This window comes from Papilio machaon, chromosome 8 (genome assembly GCF_912999745.1).
Source record: "Papilio machaon chromosome 8, ilPapMach1.1, whole genome shotgun sequence".
In the NCBI taxonomy this organism is placed as follows: domain Eukaryota; kingdom Metazoa; phylum Arthropoda; class Insecta; order Lepidoptera; family Papilionidae; genus Papilio; species Papilio machaon.
The window spans coordinates 4016457-4038594 of NC_059993.1; the positions used below are offsets into that span (position 1 = coordinate 4016457).

At 35.6% G+C, this 22138-nt stretch overlaps 1 protein-coding gene across 3 annotated transcripts in view; it reads left to right on the top strand.

Annotated features, from left to right (window-relative positions):
- The window catches only part of LOC106720763 (protein roadkill), a 42310-nt gene that overhangs the window by 17999 nt on the left and 2173 nt on the right, over nucleotides 1–22138 (top strand). For 2 of the 3 annotated variants that reach the window (XM_045678953.1, XM_014515540.2), the window contains exons 2-5: nucleotides 5382–5417; nucleotides 15333–15498; nucleotides 19845–20182; nucleotides 20901–21142. In XM_045678953.1, coding sequence (XP_045534909.1) covers nucleotides 15424–15498; nucleotides 19845–20182; nucleotides 20901–21142 — 655 coding nt within the window. In that variant the 5' untranslated portion in view covers nucleotides 5382–5417; nucleotides 15333–15423. The remainder of the gene's footprint in view (nucleotides 1–5381; nucleotides 5418–15332; nucleotides 15499–19844; nucleotides 20183–20900; nucleotides 21143–22138) is intronic. The other variant, XM_045678954.1, reaches the window with a different exon arrangement.

The window sequence follows — 22138 nt, forward strand, 5'->3', positions numbered from 1 at the left end:
TATTGTTTTGTCTGTCCAAACTCATCAATTTGCAAAAATACATGTCTCAAAGACTTAGTGAATATATATAACATCCGAATATTAAGTCTTTTGGAATAAAATATAAGATTTATTTTCGTTACATTCGGCGGAAATTGTTTTAATTCGAGGTTGATGGTACAGTTATTTTATGTAAATTTAGTAAAATTCTAAAAACCTTAAATGCAAATTATTTCATTAATACTAATCTTCTGTTAATAAAATAGGAAGCTATTTGCATTTATGAATGTTGCGATATTTATTTTGTCAATTGCATTGAGCACTAAGCTGTCTGCTATAAAGGCCAAGGCTTGAGTTATAAAATGTTACGTCGCTCGAGTAAATTAAGCATTAGATTATTTATTGCATTTATTTATAAGTTATTATATTAAAAAAATGAAAATACAATGATTCTGTGAGGTAAAGTGCGACTGCAAAATGTGATGAATATAAGACAGTAAATATTAGCCGAGTTGTAAAATAAGAGTCCATTACATGCTATGTACGCGGTGGAGGTAAGGAGTGTCGCAATTCGACTGCAACGCTCACCGGAGCCGTCGCTAAGCTGAAAGCGGCCCCGTGCAACTGACGAGACCGGGTCACGTACGTTCTCTCAATTTATATGTATACTTGCAAACTTAAAATTTTGATGAGCCATTGTTCTTCAATACATCAACTATAAACTGGATTATGAATTATGAAAGCCAATTAAACTCTTATACGGTGTGATGTGTTCATATGATTCTTAACAAGGTGATGTCCTAGAAAGGAAATTAGAAACATGACGCTATATGTAGTAATCGGGGATAAAGGAATGGCCTACTTTGAATATGGTCGCGAGTAGAGTTAATTTGTCGAGGAAGCGTCTTGAAACCGGGACATCGCACGTTACGCTGCTTACAGAAGACTTGCCGGTTGACCCATTTTGTGCGTTACACGGCGTGGTGCGCCAAGGAATCGATGACAACGCACAGCCGAATCTCAAGGCTCTCATAGCCCTTCACTGATATGGTAGGATCTGTGTCAGGGTCCTCCCCGCGGAACTTACACCCTTCGCTCGCGCCCCCGCGCACCTCTCCCCTCGCGCCGCGCCCACACTCCATCTCCCTCGACAACAGTTGACCTATAAAACTCGTGTATTTGTATTTCACCTTCATCAGTCTCGTTTAATGGTTTAGGGTCACCAGATATCGTGTTATCGGTGGCCTGGTCTGCAGCAATGAGAAGTGCAATGTTTCCTCATGTCGACACAATAAATTACGTGCTCTCGGCCAATAATAAACAAACCTTTCCTTCGCTATATTAGCTAGACTTAAGGACTTTTCGCAACCGACTCGTTTGCTTACGACAGTCTATACACATTTTAGGCTTAAACTATTAGAACGGCGGCCCGCACCGCGTCGGTAAAGAAAAGTTGTCCACGGTTAGAGGTCGATACATTCGCATTTTAACTCACTTTCAAGGGTTTATTTACGTATTACAAATAGTGTAGTCTAATTTAAGTTAATATTTATACTACAAAGTGAATAAGTAGTAAGGTTAGTTTTCTATACATTGCTGTCGCAGCTTGCGATAATCGATCGAATGGTACTCAACCTTAGGCATTCCGTCACCTTCGGGTCGAGCAGCTGCCGGCATTGTCGCCTCCGCGCCACGCCAGTAGGAAGCGACACGGTCGCAGATCGCTATTGGGCTTAAGGTCGTTATTCAATGCACCATCTTTTACCTTGTGCCCCTTACTCTGCCGTATGACCCGAAAAAGCAGCCGATGGCCGCCATACTTAAATAAAAGAATACAAGCGCACGAGTCGGTTTTTATGAATTACCTAGATCTAGAGCGGCCAAAAGTATAAATACAATACTTATTAAATGAATTTATTTTGTTACGTTTTTGAATGATCAAATGCTTGAAATCAATGACCAAATCGTTGAAAATGTCATAATGTCTCACTATCGTTTTATGTTAATGCAACAAATTCTTTCTTTCATTCCTTATATTTTGGATCATCGTGGCAAGTGTAGTCCTTTCAGTATCTTAACTAGGATTTTCGTATTTCAAACGAGTTATCGGTAGTTATATAAGTTATCAATTAGCCTGTAATTAAAAATCTAATTTGAAAGATTTTTTTAAACGTCATTCATTCTCCATGTAGATCAAATGCATTGCGATGTCAAATTTGACCCCGTTTTCTATTCACATCTACATGATAATAATTGTAAGTAGAAATATGGTAATATCTCTTGCTAATATAATGTATCTATACCTATATATAAAAGAAAGTCGTGTTAGTTACACTATTTATAACTCAAGAACGGCTGAATCGATTTGACTGAAAATTGGTGGGCAGGTAGCTTAGAACCAGGAAACGGACATAGGATAATTTTTACCCCGTTTTCTATTTTTTATTCCGCGCGGACAGAGTCGCAGGTAAAAGCTAATTATTTATAAAGTCTTTTTTCGCTATGTATGATTTTATATAATGAGTGAGAACTCATGAAATCCAAGCGTTCGGGTTTCTGCATATGGTGATTAACGCATTGTAAGACGTAGAAAAGTAGAACGGGGGCGTCGAATTCAAGGCCTAGGACGTAGCTGTACAAATTCGTTAATATTTAACACAAACTAAATATTTGGCAATAAGGTAAACATGTATCGCGTTATTAAATATATAAAACTATTATAGTATAATTTTTTTCTAAACATGTAACGTTATTCGCTATAAATATAGCGCTGCAAAGTTATGTCCATACTAGCAAATAATTAACATTTCTCTTAGTAATATCAATTTTTTTGTGATTTATGTTTAAAAAACAGATCTTCTAAAAGTACTTAAAAATTAAATCTACAATTTTGTCAGTAACCTGCCGTATTTGATTTGAAACAGGAAACGTGCTATTGAAGGTGAGTCAGGCTCGGTCTCGTCCGTTTATTTGACAAAGGAATTGCAGGAGGTTTTATATTACACATTAATTGTATACAAAGACACGTCCTCTTTAGTGTGTGCGCGGCCTCAACCGAGTTTTGTAGATGCTTTCTCGATCGCGAACCGGGTCGCGTTCTCCATGCCAACACCGAACAACTCGGGTAGCTCGGCTTGCCACACAGACACGAGAACATAACTTTAAGTAATAAAAAATAGCTAAAGCACCTTTTATGCACGGATAACGGATTTGCTCATTGCTACTTTGCATAATCCAATATGATTAAATATGTTAGTAGATTAATAGATTGTGGTGCCGGAGGCTTAATGTTAGCCCTCTTTCTCTTCTTACCCCAACTTTCTTGTAAGGAAAGGATGGGAAGAGGATGGTGATTTGATGGAGCAGGGGTCGCATAGGAAGTGGAATTATCTTTCTGTGCGTTGACTAAAGGTTGGCAACGCATCTGCAATTACGGATTTATATGGTAATCAGTCGATTCGCTGTTTCGGCGAATTCAGGTAGCCGCTTGCTCGTTGTCACTTTTTAATATATTATAAAAAATGTCTTGTTGATCCTTCAATTTATTTTCAATGACAGAATTTTTTTAATTACAATTGTAAAAGAAATTCTACTCCAATTCTACACTTAAATAGCTTTGGCTGCGACAGTCAGTTTAAATAAAAACAATAAATTGTCTAGCAATGTCCTACTATCTAGTAATTTCGAATTAAAATGACGTGGCGGAAAGAATTACTATTAGAACGCAGCTTTTAAATGTGTTGGCTCTACAACACAACTAGTTCTTTTTGAAGTTGTGATTAGCGCATAATGTTACTCATGTCATATGTATGTCCATGTTGTTTATTTTTGTATATTTTTGTTGTTTAATTAATTTTTAATAAATAAGAAGTTCGTAGAAACTACCCAGACTTTTAAAGTTTTGATTAAAGTCACAACAATTTTTTTAGTGTCATACAATACAAGAGTTATATAAAATTCTAACTGGATCATCATCAATATCTAAATAAATCATCTTTAAACCTTCGCTTTAGATGACTCTAAAAGATAATATACGATTAAAACGTAAATACTGATTTCTTAAATTTAGTAATCAAATTTGATCAATCGTATTAAATAATGCTACAAGGAAGTTTTATTTTACATAATATAACACTTATATGCGGCACTGTGACCATCGGATTTACAGATACAATTAAACGAAGCTGATTATGGCGTGACTCAAAAATTTTACAGGAAGTTAGCTCACACGTTTTATATTAGGCTGAAGTCAGGGCCTCGGCCGATCGTGGAGCGTCATCGCGCTGACAAGTCAATAAACATTGAGGCCGGCCTGCAACCTTTTTATTGACTGTTCTGAATGAAATTTTAATATAGTCCAGGGACAACTAAATATCGTATTAGTCCCAATGTTGCGTTTGAATATTCTTAGTATAACAATGTGGAGCGAGCTGCAGTAGGGCCGAGGTGGCACAGTTTCTTGTTTCTGTTATAAATCAATGTGTCCCAGTTAGATTAATGTCTATGCGGCGTTACACAGCTATCGACGTGTGTGCTTTCCATTGGCCACATTGCCAAATGTTGTCGGTTTGTTGCGTGGCCCAAGTTGCGGATTGTACATATGCGTACGTACACAGGTAGGACGCGCGGCCGCTTGCGAGTTGCGACCTCACCTCACGTGTCACCGGAATGTTGCATAATATACTCGCAAACTCCGACTCTTTGTATTTAAAATATGTTAAGTGTGAACGTAACAATTTCAAAATCTCGTTGACAGCTGGTGCATCTATCACGTTGGCACAAGCCAGAGTTTGCTTTGATGAGCGTTCCGCGTTTTAATACTAATACCTATACAAAATCTTTTTATATATTTATGTAACTGGATTTCGCTGTAATTTATAAAATATTTTTTAAGTAGCAAAAGAAGATGCGGGGGTATTCCATTGAAATATATGTTGTAAATGTGAAACAATACCTGTGCGTAGAACGGTTATGTCTTAACTGCAATTAAACCAAAACATTTAGAAAATATGGTATTGAAAATTGGATATGCTGATGTATGAATGTAAAAGAAACGAAAGAGCTGTGTTCATGCGATTTGAAAATCCGTAATCTCTGTCTACATCTCTGGGTGAAAGGCATGTTAAGTGCTTTACTTTGTAAGAACAATTAGGCACATGGGAGCTGGTCAAAAGCGTTCGGGGCGCGGGAGGCGGGCGACGGGCTGCGGGCGGCGGTGCGTTCAGTTTGTGAATTGCTGCGTGTCCTCGGCCTCGCTCCGTTCGCTTCCGCCTCGGTTTATCCTCGTTCGGCAGTGCCCATGATAATCTTTTTGCCACAAGCCTTGATCCTAGACCTTCCTGCCGACTTCACTTATTCGTTTATTGATTTATCACTATTATATTAACGTATTTCCTTTCTAGGTATAATCAGCAGAGCGCGCGCTCGCCTTGGCTAAAGTACGTAATTTGAATTATTTATTAGGTTTAATTTTTATAAAACAAATTTTAAGTTAAAATATTGATGTAATTGGATGTGCATGAATTTGCGAATTTGATGCTTGTAGAACAAATGTTAATTAATAGAACACGTGGCTATAGTAGGCGTGCCGACGTCACTCCAACGGCTCACGAAGGTCATGACGTAACAGACACCTAACTATTCTGTCTTGTTATCCGCCGGCCGATTCCTCACGAGGCCAGCTTCATAGATAGTGTTGCCAGCACTGTCAATATTAAATCCGATGGTAATATGCGTATGTTTTTACAAACATATTTTTGTTATATTAATATTTTGCCTAGAATATCGGTTTTAATATTAACAATTAAGAACTGGTGTTTGTTTGTAATTTTAGAGTTTTAATTCAGCGAAAATTTTAGCCATTCTTAAATCATCGGTTTGGTATTATAATAATGTACTGACACGATAATTCCAAAGGCTTTCAGTCATTTTTATCTTTACCTAATTAATGAAATTATATTTCATAATATTGAGCAGGAGTTGCCACAGTTCAAAGTAAAAGAAAAATCGTAAAATTTCTAAGGCAGCGACACTATTACTAGTCAAAAGAATTAGAGATAAATTTAAGCCGATCAAGTACAGCATGATGAGAAACACAGTACCATTACAAATGTTATCAGAACATGAGGTGATAACCAGCTATCTCTGTATCTGCCAATCAGAACTTATGCAATCATTTCCTGGTGATAATGCGAGTTGTTCACCATTATTCTCTCTGCAAAAGTGTTGATTAATATTGAAGACTTGCCTTGATAGATACGAGTATTCGAAGAATAGGCGTCTTTGCGCAAATTCGGTTTATAAGCTTTTTTGCATTTTAATCTATGTTTTTTCTACCAAGTTTTGCAAACCTAATAGATTGAAATTAACTTAAATATTAAAGTATTTAAAATATGGTCGTCATCACATTCCGTGATAAAAATGACATTGTGATGTAACATTTATAAAATTTCCTTGATACAAAACGGTTTCTACCGCATGACACTAATTGCGGAAATGGTTTTGCTGATAAGGAAACTGAATAACAAGCTTGGTAGATAAATTTAATTTTAATGTTTTAGATTGTAAAAACCAATAGTTTATCATTTTGGAAACCTTTGTTGAATTTAATTACCACAAAAGGTAAAAATATTAGAACAAAAACGAGTTCGTTTCTCATTCTGGTCTGACTATATTCCATGTTGTTTATCGGAATTCAATGTTATCCTCTTTGAGTAACTTTACTAATAGTAATTGTGAATCGCGCAATTGTCGCGAATGTGAGCAAACAATCATAGTGGGTGACGCGAGCAAGTCACCTTGCGCGTCCCTGCGCATCTCGGACGAATAGAGGTGCCATTCGCATTCAGTTCCGCGTTGCTTTGCACTTCGTACCACAACAACGAGCACAGTTATTATTTATATTTCGTAATTTGAGCAATTATGCTTGCCTCAAAATGGCAAAAGTCTATTTAAATTTTAAAATGAACGTTTAAAATTATTGATTAAAAATTATAAAAATACGTACAATTTCAATAATCTCGAGCATTACATTTTCATCCAAGGTCACAGAAAGCACATTACGGAGTTTATAACATTTTGTTATACGCCAATGTAATTCCTTTTATGCAGCGGGTGGGAGCGGTATTGATTTCCTCAGTCTACGAGTATACATTCGAAGCTTTTCGTGTATTTTTGCCTTTTCTGTGAGGAGCGGTATAAATTATAAATCTTGACTCGTTTATATGTCCTTTCCTTTCAAATGGGTAATTTTTGCGTTACAGTTTTCCGCATGTGCGGTAAAACTGCTTTGACATTGAGTACCTATTGTTACAAATTACGACGGTCTGCGAGACTGTGACGGCCGACGTAGCCTTGGATGTATAGTATGTTTTATTATTCCGCACGTCACACCTACAAATTGTACTAATGTGTGCGCTCCTTCCATACCCATACATTTAATAATGCCGATTCATACGGATTAATTGTAGGAGAGGCAAAATTATTATATAGGCACATTGTTAATGCAAGATTAAACATTTTCATTGTAAAATTAATCTTTTTTTTTATTTCATACCAGGTATGAGTATGTTCAACGTTCATTTAATAAATAAAAAAAAGTTTGGTGCTTTAGGAGTTTTCATAAGAGTTTTTAATAATTATAATATCTTCGCAAAATCGTCGAGGAGAACGTCTGAAGGTCGTCCTTAGCCGAGAATATTAATGTCTGTCTTTTTCTATTTCTGACAATTCACGGTCGGAAATATCTCCATAGCTTTGATATTTGTCAAATCGTGATTCCCAATGATAACACCATTTATAAATATTGAGAAATAAAATACACTTTATGTAAACCGTTATCCGCTCCTGACACATCTTCATTTTTATATTTTACTAGCTTTTACCCGCGACTCCGTCCGCGCGGAATAAAAAATAGAAAACGGGGTAAAAATTATCCTATGTCCTTTTCCTGGTTCTAAGCTATCTGCCCACCAATTTTCAGTCAAATCGATTCAGCCGTTCTTGAGTTATAAATAGTGTAACTAACACGACTTTCTTTTATGTATATAGATATGGTATGAGATATAATAAATATATTCCTTCCAATTGAAATATATTCATACGAACAACTATTTATTTATTATTTAAACCGTCTAATCAATTCGTATGGTGAAGGTTGTTTTATAGTATACATTATAAACGCAATTATTATTAAAAAAAATAACGTAATTCGCTCCTAGAATTACTCATACGATCCTACACCAAATGTCGTTTAACTGAACACATCGAAAAAGGAAACATTCAAAAACTCCAGAATCAATTTAACTTAACTTAGGCTTAGACTTAAAATCCAGTACATAGACATCGAAGAACATTGTATTTTATTCATGTATGAGCTATATACAAATATGTATGGAACTATAAGCATTTCGCTGCTCGCTTCACATCTATTGCTTGTGTATCTATAACTATTTATTTGTTCAGTTTATAGCTGCAATTTGTATTAATTACCACGAGTATCATTAGTAGGTTTATAAATGACGTAAACTAGTCATGTACATTATATACCTCGCCCTTATATACTTGCGGTACAAATAGATCTTATATCCGTATTTAAAAAAACTTGGACTTAGCTCCTTTGTAATTTAAACAATAATAAACAGTACCCTAGATTTGGCATAGAATTGAAACTTTTAAATTAAAAAAAAGACGCACTAATATATGTGAAACACAGAGTAGGCTTGTGCGTTTAGCACACACTCCATGTGTGTTGCCATGATGCTAACTTAATGCCTCAGTTGTGTCGTCCTCAGCCCGCGTCTTGTTTTTACCTGCTTCAAGGTTTTGAACAATAGGGCTTAATAGCCAGCCTCACCTTTGTTTGATGTATTTCGAGACGCGATGCACGTCGACCTCGTATTATCCTAAGAGGGGTACATTATCAAACTTACCTCTGAATCAAAGATAAGTTAGTGTGTAAAATTTTAATATCAATTACTTATTAATGAAAGGCAAGTCATCATATCGTTTAGGTCTAGAGATAAAAGTTGAAAGCTATTATGTTTTAAATCACCTAATAACATTCAAGTAAATTGGTGAAATAGACTAAAAGGCAATTGGTTTTTTTTAAATCTTATTTTTATTCGATTTGAATTAGTGCATTGCACTCGTTGCCAACATAATACATAAAAGTGATTTGTTATAAATGTAAATTCAAAGATCTTTTTAAAGCGAATAACAATAAATAAGCGGCGATGTTTATTCAGCATTGTGCCCAACGTCCGATATCACAGTGCGACTCGTTTGCGGCGAATAATCCGTCCTTCAGGCTGCAGTCGAGGACCCTAGTTACGGGTCGTCCTCGGGGCGTCTGACTCATGCAATTGTCGTTAAGCGGGCATTGCTCACTATACTCGCTCAACCCCCTTGAAGCGTTCGACGCATAACTAAACCGCTCCTTTATAATATATGTAGATACTTCACATTTAACGCATTGTTTTATCTACGTCCTAATTCTAACGCCATTGTTCCTCCATTATTGATTGCCAACGCTACTGCCAATATTGTTTCGCTCGTTATGGCGTACTGATACAATATAATGAATAATTTAATTACATATGCATTGGTCTGTTTGTGCTGTCGGGTTGCAGAACTTTTGACTTTCAGTGTCAAATGTGTGACATTTTTATGACTTTCAATGAAGTCGAGTACATACGGTCAGTGTCGGTGCGTCACTTGGTCTTGTGTAAAATTTTTAAAATTGAATTAAAAAAAACATTTGTGGAAGGTGGAACTTAAAATTTTTGCTCTATAAATGCCAAATAATAATGCCACCAGTACATCTATATTGGAATCGTGCTAACAGCGCAATAATTGTCACGCATCGATTTAGGTTGATATTAAATTGCAGTCTTTCGAAAATTATTTTAGCGGTTCAATGATGCGGGGAATCGTCGCCGAGAGGACTTAAATATAGAAGAGATACTAGCACGTCGGATGACATCTATAATAAGACCGAGAGAGAACGGTGGTAGGTGCTTATGCCGAGATTGCTCAAGCTTTTAAGGGTTATTGACTTTTTCAAATGATTCGTCCGTATTTACAAAGAAGGTATCATTTTATTTTATTCAAATTTTTAGCCGACTTCAAAAAGAAGGAGGTTATCAATTCGACTGAATTTTTTTTTTTTTTTTTTTTATGTGTGTTACCGCGAATCTCCGCCCCTGGTGGTCCGATTTTGATAAAAATTATTTTAATCGAAAGGAAGTGCTTGCAGGTGGGTCCCATTTTTTTGTTTTTTTTTTTAAATAACTAGAAGACTAGTAGATTTTGAATAAGCTTCAAAATTTGTTGCGAAAATTAGGGACATTTTTGCTTTCAGCGCTTACGTAGGCTAAACTATAAGACCTACATCAAAATGACGTATGGCGAATTGTAGCTCTTTAAATGTGCTAAATAAAAGTCCGCGATAGCATATATCTATCTTTTATAGTTTTCTCACAATAACCATTCTTTTCTTTACGAAACATTAATTAAATTCTTGCCCTATTTCCGACGCTATTATTCAAGTTCAGTATTAACCCTTATGTAAATAAATATGTTCATTATCAAGAGAATTTAATGTAGATTATATTTGCAATTGAAACTATATCATTCTGTCTAATAGTTTAGGAGATATCGTAAGAATAAAATTACGCGGAAACGAAAAATGCTACATCGCGTTACAATGAATAGCACAAATTTGCTTTCTGGGCTTACGTAGGTCAAACTATATGACCTACATTAAAATGATGTATCGAGTAATTATAGATCCTTAAATTTGCTAAATAAAAGTCTCAGGTGGCATATATCTATCATCTATGGATGTCTCACAAAAACCATGTTATTATGAACAAACTTCGATTAAATTGCACACGAAAAACAGCGTCGTAAGCTTACGGCGCTATTATATTATATTCGATATGAATCCTTATCCAAATAAATATGTTTGATGGCTAGAGTATTAAATGCAGATTACATTAGCCTTTAAACTATGTAATTCTGATCAATAGTTTGGAAGATATTAAATTATTAAAAACTACGCGCATTCGAAAATGCTACTGTGGCGCGCGGCTGGACAAAATTAAAGGCACGCTACGATGTATTAGTTCGTTAATTTTCAATTTGTATACCGATTTTGATAATTATTTCATTGTTTAAAGGATAAGTGGTTATCTGGTGTATTCTAAATTAGTTTTTGAATTGAAGTACACACATATTAAATAGGAAAGTCCTTTTCTTTATTTGTCTTATTTATGTCCTTATACGTATTAAGGAAATTTGTAATTAAACTTCAAATTCACTAAAAATTGAGAAATAAAACAAACATTTTAAGAAAAAAAAATAGCCGACTTCAAAACAAAAAAAACTATCTCAAACAAAATGCGCTCAAAAGTAACTTAAAAAAAAAACAATTTCAAACAAAATGCACTCAAAAGTAACGTAAAAAAAACAATTTCAAACAAAATGCACTCAAAAGTAACATAAAAAAACAATTTCAAACAAAATGCACTCAAAAGTAACCTAAAAAAACAATTTCAAACAAAATGCACTCAAAAGTAACATAAAAAAACAATTTCAAACAAAATGCATTCAAAAGTACCATAAAAAACAATCTCAAACAAAATACACTAAAAAGAAACAAAATAATGTCATGAAAACTTCTTTCTTTCTTTCTTCTCTCTTTCAAAAACCCTCTAAACTCTAAAGAAAGTTCTCTTCTTTCTTGTAACATGTCTATATTGTATAATTATTGTTATTTTGGAGTCGGTTTCGGCCTAAGTAGGGACATAAACGTAAGTATGTCTAATACATCTCAAATATAAAATGTCACCTATTTACTTCGGCCGACACCGACTGCGAAATAACAATAATTATACAATATAGACATGTTACAAGAAAGAAGAGAACTTTCTTTAGAGTTTAGAGGGTTTTTGAAAGAGAGAAGAAAGAAAGAAAGAAGTTTTCATGACATTATTTTGTTTCTTTTTAGTGTATTTTGTTTGAGATTGTTTTTTATGGTACTTTTGAATGCATTTTGTTTGAAATTGTTTTTTTATGTTACTTTTGAGTGCATTTTGTTTGAAATTGTTTTTTTAGGTTACTTTTGAGTGCATTTTGTTTGAAATTGTTTTTTTATGTTACTTTTGAGTGCATTTTGTTTGAAATTGTTTTATAGTGTTAACTTATTATAGTTTGTTCACTTCTCATTTACGAAGCATGAAATTTAACCAGAATTATAAGATATCGGTGTTGATAATTGTAACCAACCGCGGATTAACTGAGCTAGTAATAAGGAAGGCTATATCGCTGTTCAAATGAACTTGTTTGAATAAGTTTTATTCCGTGTTTATTTATGAGCACTTCTTGTTTCTGTTTCACGAAACGAAGGTATCACATTCATGGTTATATGTGGGTTAAAGAGGAAGAACGTCTTGTGTTTCTGTGCACAATAATAGATATTCCGTATAGTGTCGTTCTAATTCGATATCAAATAGATTTATTTTTTACGTAATTAATTTCAGATCTCAAGATAATCGGGATAAGAGTAGTTTATTTTTTAATAATGAAGGAATATTTCTTTGTGTAAAAATGAATGCCTGTGAAATGACTATATGTATTTTTATTATTACACAAGTTTGAACTGATGTCAGAGGTTTATAAGTATTTCAGAACTATTCTTGTACTGATAATATAATAAGAATACATAAAACACTTTATCCAATGTCCAATGATACTATAAAAAGTAAATCGTCAAATATAGAAACTTATCAATGCTTATCGAATGAAAATCTTTGGCCGCGGGCAGGTAGTTCAAGTACACACCCAGTATGTTTGTGTGTCAAGAATTAAAAAAAAGGACAGCTGCGATGGCTCGTCACAATTCGTAATAGAACTATGGTTCAGTCGGATCGAATGTAGGTCGTTCGGGTCGCTCCATTTGCCGCTGTGGCGAATTCGTTCGCCGACCTCGGTGGGACCGTTGCGGGTGATAACTTATCAGTACTCGACTCGCTATGAAAAATTGACCACGTATCGAGACCTACGCGGCATTATGTGATTCGGTAAAATAGCACCGAGGTTAGCCGCCGTAACGAACGGCCATGTTTAATGGGAAAAACCTCGACAAACGTCCTTCTGGATTCGTTCTCATTTTTTTCGTGGCTATATTTAATCAATATTTCAGCGCTTGGCACGATACTCATATATTTTATATTTCATAATTACATATGTAATTTAACACTTTATAGAGGAATTGACCACGTATTAAAGCATTTTCTTTATTAAGCCACTAATGTTAAGTTAGTGTAATATCAAAGACAATTAATGGCACCATTTTTTTTTCAACAGTTTTTTAAAGGCATCATTTTGTGCTATTTTACAAGTCGTTTTTTGTAGGTGTATGACGCTTTCGACCGTCGCAAAACCCTTGACATTAATATTCATGATTATCGTTATTTTTTTCTTTTCATAACGTAAATCTCCAAACTATTTAACTCTGCCAACTTACTATCTATTAAGATAGTAGAGATGACATGTATTTGATGATTTTTTTTTACTTTTTGTAAATAAACATTATACAATTAACTTAATTAAGTCAAGTATTTTGTATAACCTATTTAATTTGTATAATGTTCCACGAATCACTTGCTAATGTATTTTAATAGTACATTAGTAAACAATAAATAATAATCATATTATGAACCTTAATTGTGATATTTTCAACTCTAAATTGTCACAATTAACTATTCAACTATTTTTTTAATAAATTTTTAATTCGGAGAATTTTTATAACTTCAGCAAGCGCTGAAAAATCTGTGACATACTTTCAAGCGCACCTGCAAAAAGGTAACCTTGGCCTAAAGGGCAGTGCGATGAGTAAGTTGTTTCAATAGTTAACTAGGCTGATTACGTTATCATTCACTGATTTTCTTAAAATGTGCTCGGGTATTTAATATATAGAATCATATGTTAGGAAATAAGCTTTACCTATATGCGATTTAGACATGAAAAGAAAAAATGAAAGGAAGTAAACAAGCGGTTCTGTAGGTTTGTGCGTGCCGCTTACCCTGAAATTTGTAAAACAAGAAAAATTATAGGCCGATATATAGTTGAAAAAATAGTGAGATAGTAGGAAAAGAAGAGTAGGGCGTCATTATTAATTTGCCAACTTTTCCTACATGTTCCCTAAAGTCTAGGCACCGATGAGTTGGGGAATCGATTTAATTGTAGGTAGTCATACATCACTCTTCGGTGAGAGTTCGTTTGCTCAATGAATCAGCCCGTTTCGGGGTCGAACCGCTTCCTTTGTGGGCAGTTATAGGGGTGCGAATACACGCGGGCCGCGCCGGCGAAGCCGCGTGCGCCCGAACAAAGCGGCGCACGTGAGTCGCGAGCGGATGCAGTGCGTCGCTGATGAAACTGACACAGATTCTAACGCGTATTTGGTAATCGAAGTTCGTGAAAGTCTCGCTCGCAGGACGGCAATATCTCGCGTATCGTACCGCGTCCCACTTCGCCGCACCGTCTGTCGACATTCGACGACACCGAAACCCAAAACCGAGAAAAGATCACTTTAAATAACGTTAAATCTCTTCTCTCGACGAATCGTCATTGTTCGTGAACTGGAACGAAAATTGTGCTCTCGTCCCAATTCTGGGATGCGAAACTGCGATCGACGATTGACGTGTTGCGATATTGTTACATTTTGCCTTGCATTCAATTCTATGTGAAGCTACAAGATTTCGCCTTTAGGTCACTGAGTCGCTCGTAACTTTTAAAAGACTTCCACGATCCAATATTTCCTGCGCTAATTTTAGTATGATGTTTAGAGGTTTACAAAGACATACAGAAAAGATTAATTGACTTATCTTTTAACTAACCTAAAATGTTTGTTGTGTATAATCTAGGTTATCCATACTTGTAGGAGTGTCTGTCCATGTATATTGGTAAACTAATTACAGTGTTGGAACATTATTTTAGTTAAGTCACATGTTTGCCTTATGTTTGAAACTTAGTTTGAAATCGCTGATAATCGTATAACGTAACTGCTTATTGCTGTGTACTCGAATTATTTCTGTTCTCGTAACAAAATGAGTACTGAGACATGTAACAAAGACAAGTATCCATTGAAAATCCTGTTATACTATGCTATTTAATATTAGCATGTTAGTAGAACCTATAGACGGACAGATGACATGTTCGGTGAGCGTACAAATTGGAATATCCCAACTAAGCCACTCTGTATGTAGGTGATTATTACCTGTTTACGTACCTTATAGGGTTAATATTATGGTGTGAAGGCATGAATAGCATTGTGTGTGCGCTTGTTGCAGGCTCGGGTCGGGCAGCGAGTGCGGCGGCGCGGGCCCGGGGGGCGCGGCCGCTCCGCAGTCGGCGCGCGTCACGTCCAACGGCGCCGGCGGCATGGCGGTGAGCCGCGTGCCCAGCCCGCTGCACGACGGCAACACGCCCGTCGCCGAAAACTGGTGCTTTACTCAGGTACGAACACAAACCATATGATACAACCGCACCAATGACAAATCAAACATTGTATTCTGCTGAAACAGATTTCCAGGCTACTAATGGACACCGATAGAAAACTTTATCTGGACTTCACTAAAACTACTTGCCAAAAATTGAAACACACATTGCACACGAATGAATCATGAAATGTATTAGCCATTGGTTGTACTTTAGGAACTCTTCATAGGAGAAGAAAGACTGGGTGAATCAATTGAACTTCAAATCGTTTAAAAAGTTTTTATATAAATTTGTTTGAAGTCGACATCAACAAAGAGTAGTTTAACAAAATGAATAGTACTTGAGTATTGAAACATAATATACATAAAATGCACTTGTCGTAGCACAAAATAAGACTACAAACTTGTCTTCGTGCATTTTAGCATGCACGTCAGCATTAACCTTGCTGTAATATATGCATATTAAGGTAAATCTGTAACTAAAAGACTCTGATGTATTATTGTTATAAGGTTTTATAAAATTACATGATAATTCAATGTGATAGCTAATTGCAGGAATTTAAAAAATATTTCTTCAGAAATACAAATTCAACCTCAACGAATTGATTTGAATTTAAAACATTTGGTTTAAAACATTCACCAAATTTGTTTTGACATTGGTTCGACCTTTTGTATGATATAATCCAGGAAGGTTAATTAAATTTTATGACATAAAACATATTAAGTGAAGAAACTAAATATAGCATGAAAAATAACATAACATGAAAGATTTTCTTGAAAAGTAAGACGACCTTTGTAATTCCGTAGAGCTTATAACGTGCTTTGCTATGATGATAGAAGGAAATGCTTTGATGACTTTGCCAATGTAATATATTTAATAAAACCCTGATAATGACCTTCCCTTGCTTATTATTGTACTAAACATTTCCTATATAAAGCGTACGAAATTTATTAAAACTATTATCCTTGACCTCGAAGCTTTGCATTGACAAGCAAACAGCTTCATCAACTATGAGTGATCGTAAACCTCGATTTTTCGTCTTGTAGGTATCGATCACGGCGACCTCTATCCCCTTTGACTGCGGCCACGACTTTACTACTAAAGAAGTTATTAATTTTGTCTCTGTCATCTATGTAAATTATTTACATATTATGTTTATTTGACCCTTAAACTCTAATACATCGTAAGAAATGCATTTATCTTATTAATACTTACATCAACCCTAAATAAATACACATTACTATGTCAGTGTAAATTTTATCTGTCTTGATTTAGAAGAACAAAAGGACCAGCGCAATTGGTATATCATTTATATACTGTACAAATCAAATAAAAGAACACTGTACAAAAGCAAATGTAAAATAAATTAATTTGCGAATATTTAATCGATAGACGTTTGTATCGCGACGATAGGTTTGAGAGGTGCGGAATGAATATTCCTTCGCCGACGGTAGTTATCGTTGAACTTGAAATAAACTCGCTGATTGTGCTAATATGAAAATCAACGAGGAAGTAGCTGACGTACGTAATACGTGTGTGATGTTCAAACGCTAGAAGGTGAGTCTCGCTGGTGGCGCAGTGTTTGCGGTGGGCAACAATGACGCGACGTGACCCACAGCGTTGCGAGGCGACATTGCTCGCCGCTTTATGTATTATGACACTGCCGACTGTCGATATGAGAGTATTGATCGTGTACACACAATGCCATATAAGCACGTTTGTTAATATATGGTGTTTAAATGTTAAATTATAAAAAAATACGCCTGTAATTTTAATGTTACTAGGTTTTATACATGATTTGTTATTATATACGTTGTGTAGGATTATAATGGAATCTTAGGACTTAGGATAACCTTAAATTAATAATAAAAATAAAAGGCATGTATAATCTTTCGTTTATTTTTGAAAGTGTACGGTAGAGGTGAGAAGTGATACGCGTACTTGCAATCACTACGGTGAAATTCACATACAGCGCGACCGGTTGTTTCGTCGAGGCCGAATTGTATTATTGCGTTCAACCGTTCAACATTTGTTTCCTGATGTACGCTCCAAAAATCAGAACGACCGTTGAACGACTTAGCCGTCGACCGGGTATTACCATTTTTGTGTACTTTTTGCTTAAAAAAATCTATTTAGTTCGCTAAAATTAACGGTAAAGTTTGAGATGGAGGCGTCGACATGGCCGCGCTGGTTATTGAGGCCTCGATTCGTCAGCTTAGGTTTCCGAATTTAATGTACCATTGGCAATTCTTAAAAAGTGAATGTTACTTTGTTACAATTTTTCAGCAATATAAAGACACCAGCTCCACGTCAAAGAGGGTTCTTTAGCAAACGGGTAGACTTGTAAAACCGACGAAGTGTTGCGGACCAATCAGAGAGATGTGGCGACAGGCGACTTCCTCGTAAAATTAACTACTATGTAGTTATTTACAGAGGGTTGTGAGTCAGTCACATTTGTTTGGTTGATATAAGAATGTTTGAACTTGTGAACTTTTTAATTTGGAAAATAATATTTACTATTAATTAAAAAGCAATAAGAAACCAGAATAATAAGTTTCGCTTCGTTTACAAATGAATATGTGTTAAAACTGATTGCACAATGTCAACTAACAATTCCTTGTAGGTCTTTAATGTTGGAATGTGATCATTACACGTGTTCCTAGAGCTCGCAGTTCCACGTGTCTTTGTTGTGGATACAATACACGTTGCACTGTTTCGCGTCAACATCAGATTTCTTGCTGACGCCAGTATCACGCTCGTTAACATTCATCGATATAACTTTTATCGTTACATTCTACAAACATCTACACGTACTGTTTAGTATTTGTATGACCCTCTTGTTATGGGATGTAATGAAACATTTTTATTTGATTATTTTTAATACAAGTCGCAATTGTTATTTTGCTATTTTCTGCAATAAATAATTATAACTAAATTTTCTTTTATCCTTCTTTGAGGGAGGAGGTTTTCTTTGTTACATTCATACTAAAACATGTTTCAATATTTCCACCTTAGTATCTCAATGAGACCCAGCCCTTTCTTGAAAGGTGGTGACAATTCTATGGAATAACAACAAATATTTTCGTCTTTGCACAAACATTAACCTTGACTGAGAATCAAACAAAGATCACTCGATACTCAGACACGGACAAATGATCGTCCAATTGTGACAATTTCAGTAGTCGGTCTCAATTGGCGCACACTGCATACGAATTGGCTCAAATATTTAAAAGGAAATATTAGTCACATATCTAGTTGGAAGGAAGGTTTAGAATTTGCGAGCGTTATCTGTAAGGTGCGTCCATAAACGTGCGGGGATGATGCGGTCGGCCTTGCGGCGGGTCGGTGACCGGCCGAAGACCCCAGCAGCACCGCAAGCCCGCAGCCCGCAAGCCAAGCAACGGTCGGGGGCAACGACCAGCGGACGCTACCACTACTCCTCATGACCCCTATGGCCCAAGCGCCCAGCTACCTACGATGCGATTGCCTCTTTTTATACCTGGCTGTGTGCACATCACTACTTCCACACGCCACTTATAATTCTGACGAAATACGCAACTCGGGTGCATGCTACTGTCTTAGTATAAGGAAACTTTATATAGTTATATTGCACATTATTTTAAAGGTCCATATTTTTGAAATTCTATTTGTAGCTGCAATTGTAGCGTATTGCGATACGAGACGCATAACGTTTAAATGTTAGCTATTACGCTGTCGATATACGTAAATTTGTATAATAAAGCTGGCCTTGGATCCTGGAATGATGAAAAAATTTATCGGCCATAAATTTTGCGTTAACACGTGCTTAGCGTTTCTTCCGTGATAGACCGAACAGAAGAATAATTTGCTAAAAGTGTATGTTGATATACAGTTTAAATTTAAAAGTTTTGGATAAAACAAGTTTAAAAATGTGATGGAGTTTCGCAAAGCTTTTGTTTTGCGAAATAAGCTTATACCTTCCAGCATTATTTATGCGCTTCCTGCGTCCGGCCGCTTCGAGGCTATCCTTAATTTTCATTCTGTACTTTTACTTATGATTGCCAACCTTGCTGGGAATACAGATTGTAAATACTTATTGATAAAGTAAAAAATTAAATCGTACTGATGTGATATTGCTGAGATAGTTAAAAGAACTTTACACAACTCGTTCTCAGTCGTTAGCCAAGGAATATTTGCATTATAACTACAGACCAAGTCTTTGATAGAGTAAATCTGGTATTTTTCCAATAGTTTTTCTTCATTTGGAGGACTTCTAGCTCTGTACTTAAACGTTGTATCTCCAAACAAACACCAATTATATTTTCTTTTATAATAATGTTGTATTAAACAATATGTAATTAACCCTACGAATCTCTTTGTTTCAGGTGAAAGTGGTGAAGTTTAGTTATATGTGGACGATAAACAATTTTAGTTTCTGTAGAGAAGAGATGGGTGAAGTGTTAAAATCATCGACTTTCTCGGCCGGTGCTAGTGACAAATTAAAATGGTGTCTTCGTGTAAATCCAAAAGGACTCGACGAAGAGAGCAAAGACTACTTATCATTATATTTATTGTTAGTGTCGTGTAACAAATCTGAAGTGCGGGCAAAGTTCAAGTTCTCGATTCTAAATGCGAAGCGAGAGGAGACCAAGGCGATGGAGTCGCAACGCGCCTACAGATTTGTGCAAGGCAAAGATTGGGGCTTCAAAAAGTTTATTAGAAGGTTAGTGTTTTGTTTATTTTAACAAACATTATTGATTTCGAAATCAAAAAGCTGTTAATTTTTTTATGAACCTGTTTCTTGTCTAGACTCGAATTTTGTTGTTTTTAAGTTTTCTTGTGTGTTTTAGTCACACAGACTATACTTACAGCTTGTGTATTCACGTGAATAATTCAATACGATCAAACAATACCAACGATTGCATTCACAGTTAAATAAAGCAGGAAATATGTGCGTTCCTTCTATGGTGCTATGAGCGGCACTCCTCCTATGTCACAATAATATTATGTCATCGGCATTTATCCATATGCGACGGACGCACTGCGGAATTACTCTTCAAATGCTATGTATTTTAGATATATTTGAAATGGTCGCAATCAACACATATCTATATGATATGCGTTTCAGTACACCTCATAGTGTCCATCTCAAGTGTCGGTAAGTCTATCAACACCTAAGTGTTTGTAACGAGGATACTTCATTATCGAAAGTCATTACAGTCAATTAGCCGCTGTTATTGATACCACATAATGATTCGAGCATGTTGTAACGATATATGAATAAAGATGGACTAAGGAAATTAGTAGAATACGCATGATAATACGAGAAACGAGATGTATGTAAAAGAGCTCTGCCAAATTGTATATCTGTAAACTCAGGCAGCGGTTACAGATTACGAGTGTGATGGTTAATTTATTTTTATTTATTGTGTGGTTTACAGAGATTTCCTATTGGATGAGGCGAACGGCCTGCTGCCGGAGGACAAGCTGACGATATTCTGCGAGGTGTCGGTGGTGGCGGACAGTATCAACATCAGTGGACAGAGCAACGTTGTGCAGTTCAAGGTGCCCGAGTGCCGACTCTCCGACGACCTCGGCGCGCTCTTCGACAACGAGCGATTCTCTGACGTCACGCTCGCCGTCGGCGGCAGGGAGTTCCAAGCGCACAAAGCCATATTAGCAGGTTAGTTAAACAATAAGTATTAACCTTTCGGTTCTATGTTTTATACCGTATAAATGACGCAACAAGCATCTTACAAAATACACTGTATTTTTTTTAACTAGTTTAATGTGTTAGAAATAAAAATTTCTTTGTTCTCTGTTAAGTTAGAAGACTGGTAAGTAAGCGAAATGAATTCTGACATACCCTCGATAATATTAATTGATAACAGGTGTAGGTTTAATCACTTAGATTTATATTTGTGTTATACTTTTCTATATAGTGACGCATGACCTCCTTCACAATTTTGATTTGGCTTTCTCCTTCTAGTCATCGGAGACATGTTTCTAAAAATATTGTCCGTGTTACGTATAAATAAATGAAACAATGTTATATTTAGAGATATATATATACTCACCTTAATCTAAATACATATAAAAATCTAGTCCAAATGTTTAGTCTTTTAGTTTATGGGACAAGTAAAATTTAGACTGGCGTCTTTTTTGGCAATAGTGTTGTGGTTGAATTTATTACATTTTTCTATTATTCAATTTTAGTAATAAAAATAATTACTTATATTATGTGAATTAAATGGATAACCGAGATACAGCACATTATTTGTATTTGAGTATAAAGATCGACACGAAGATATGTGAGCAATTAATACGCATTTAAAGATACTAACGGTTACAATGTTTAATTATTGTTTATTGTAACTGGAATATAAACACTGCGGAAAATGAAGTGCGCAGTAACGATTATTAATACGCTGACACATTGTTAATTTTAGATACAAACACAGTACGTGCTAGATAACACTGAATCCATAAACGGGTTAGGTCGTACGTGGATATAACGCTTAACGCTCTTAATTTAACTCGGATTAAACAAAAACAAGAGGTGAGATCGTCGGTGGCTCAGAGGTTAAGCACTTGACTTGCAATCTGCAGGTCCTGGGTTCGAATCCCGCCATGTACCAATGTGTTTTTCGATTTTCATATGTACATTTATCCGACGTTC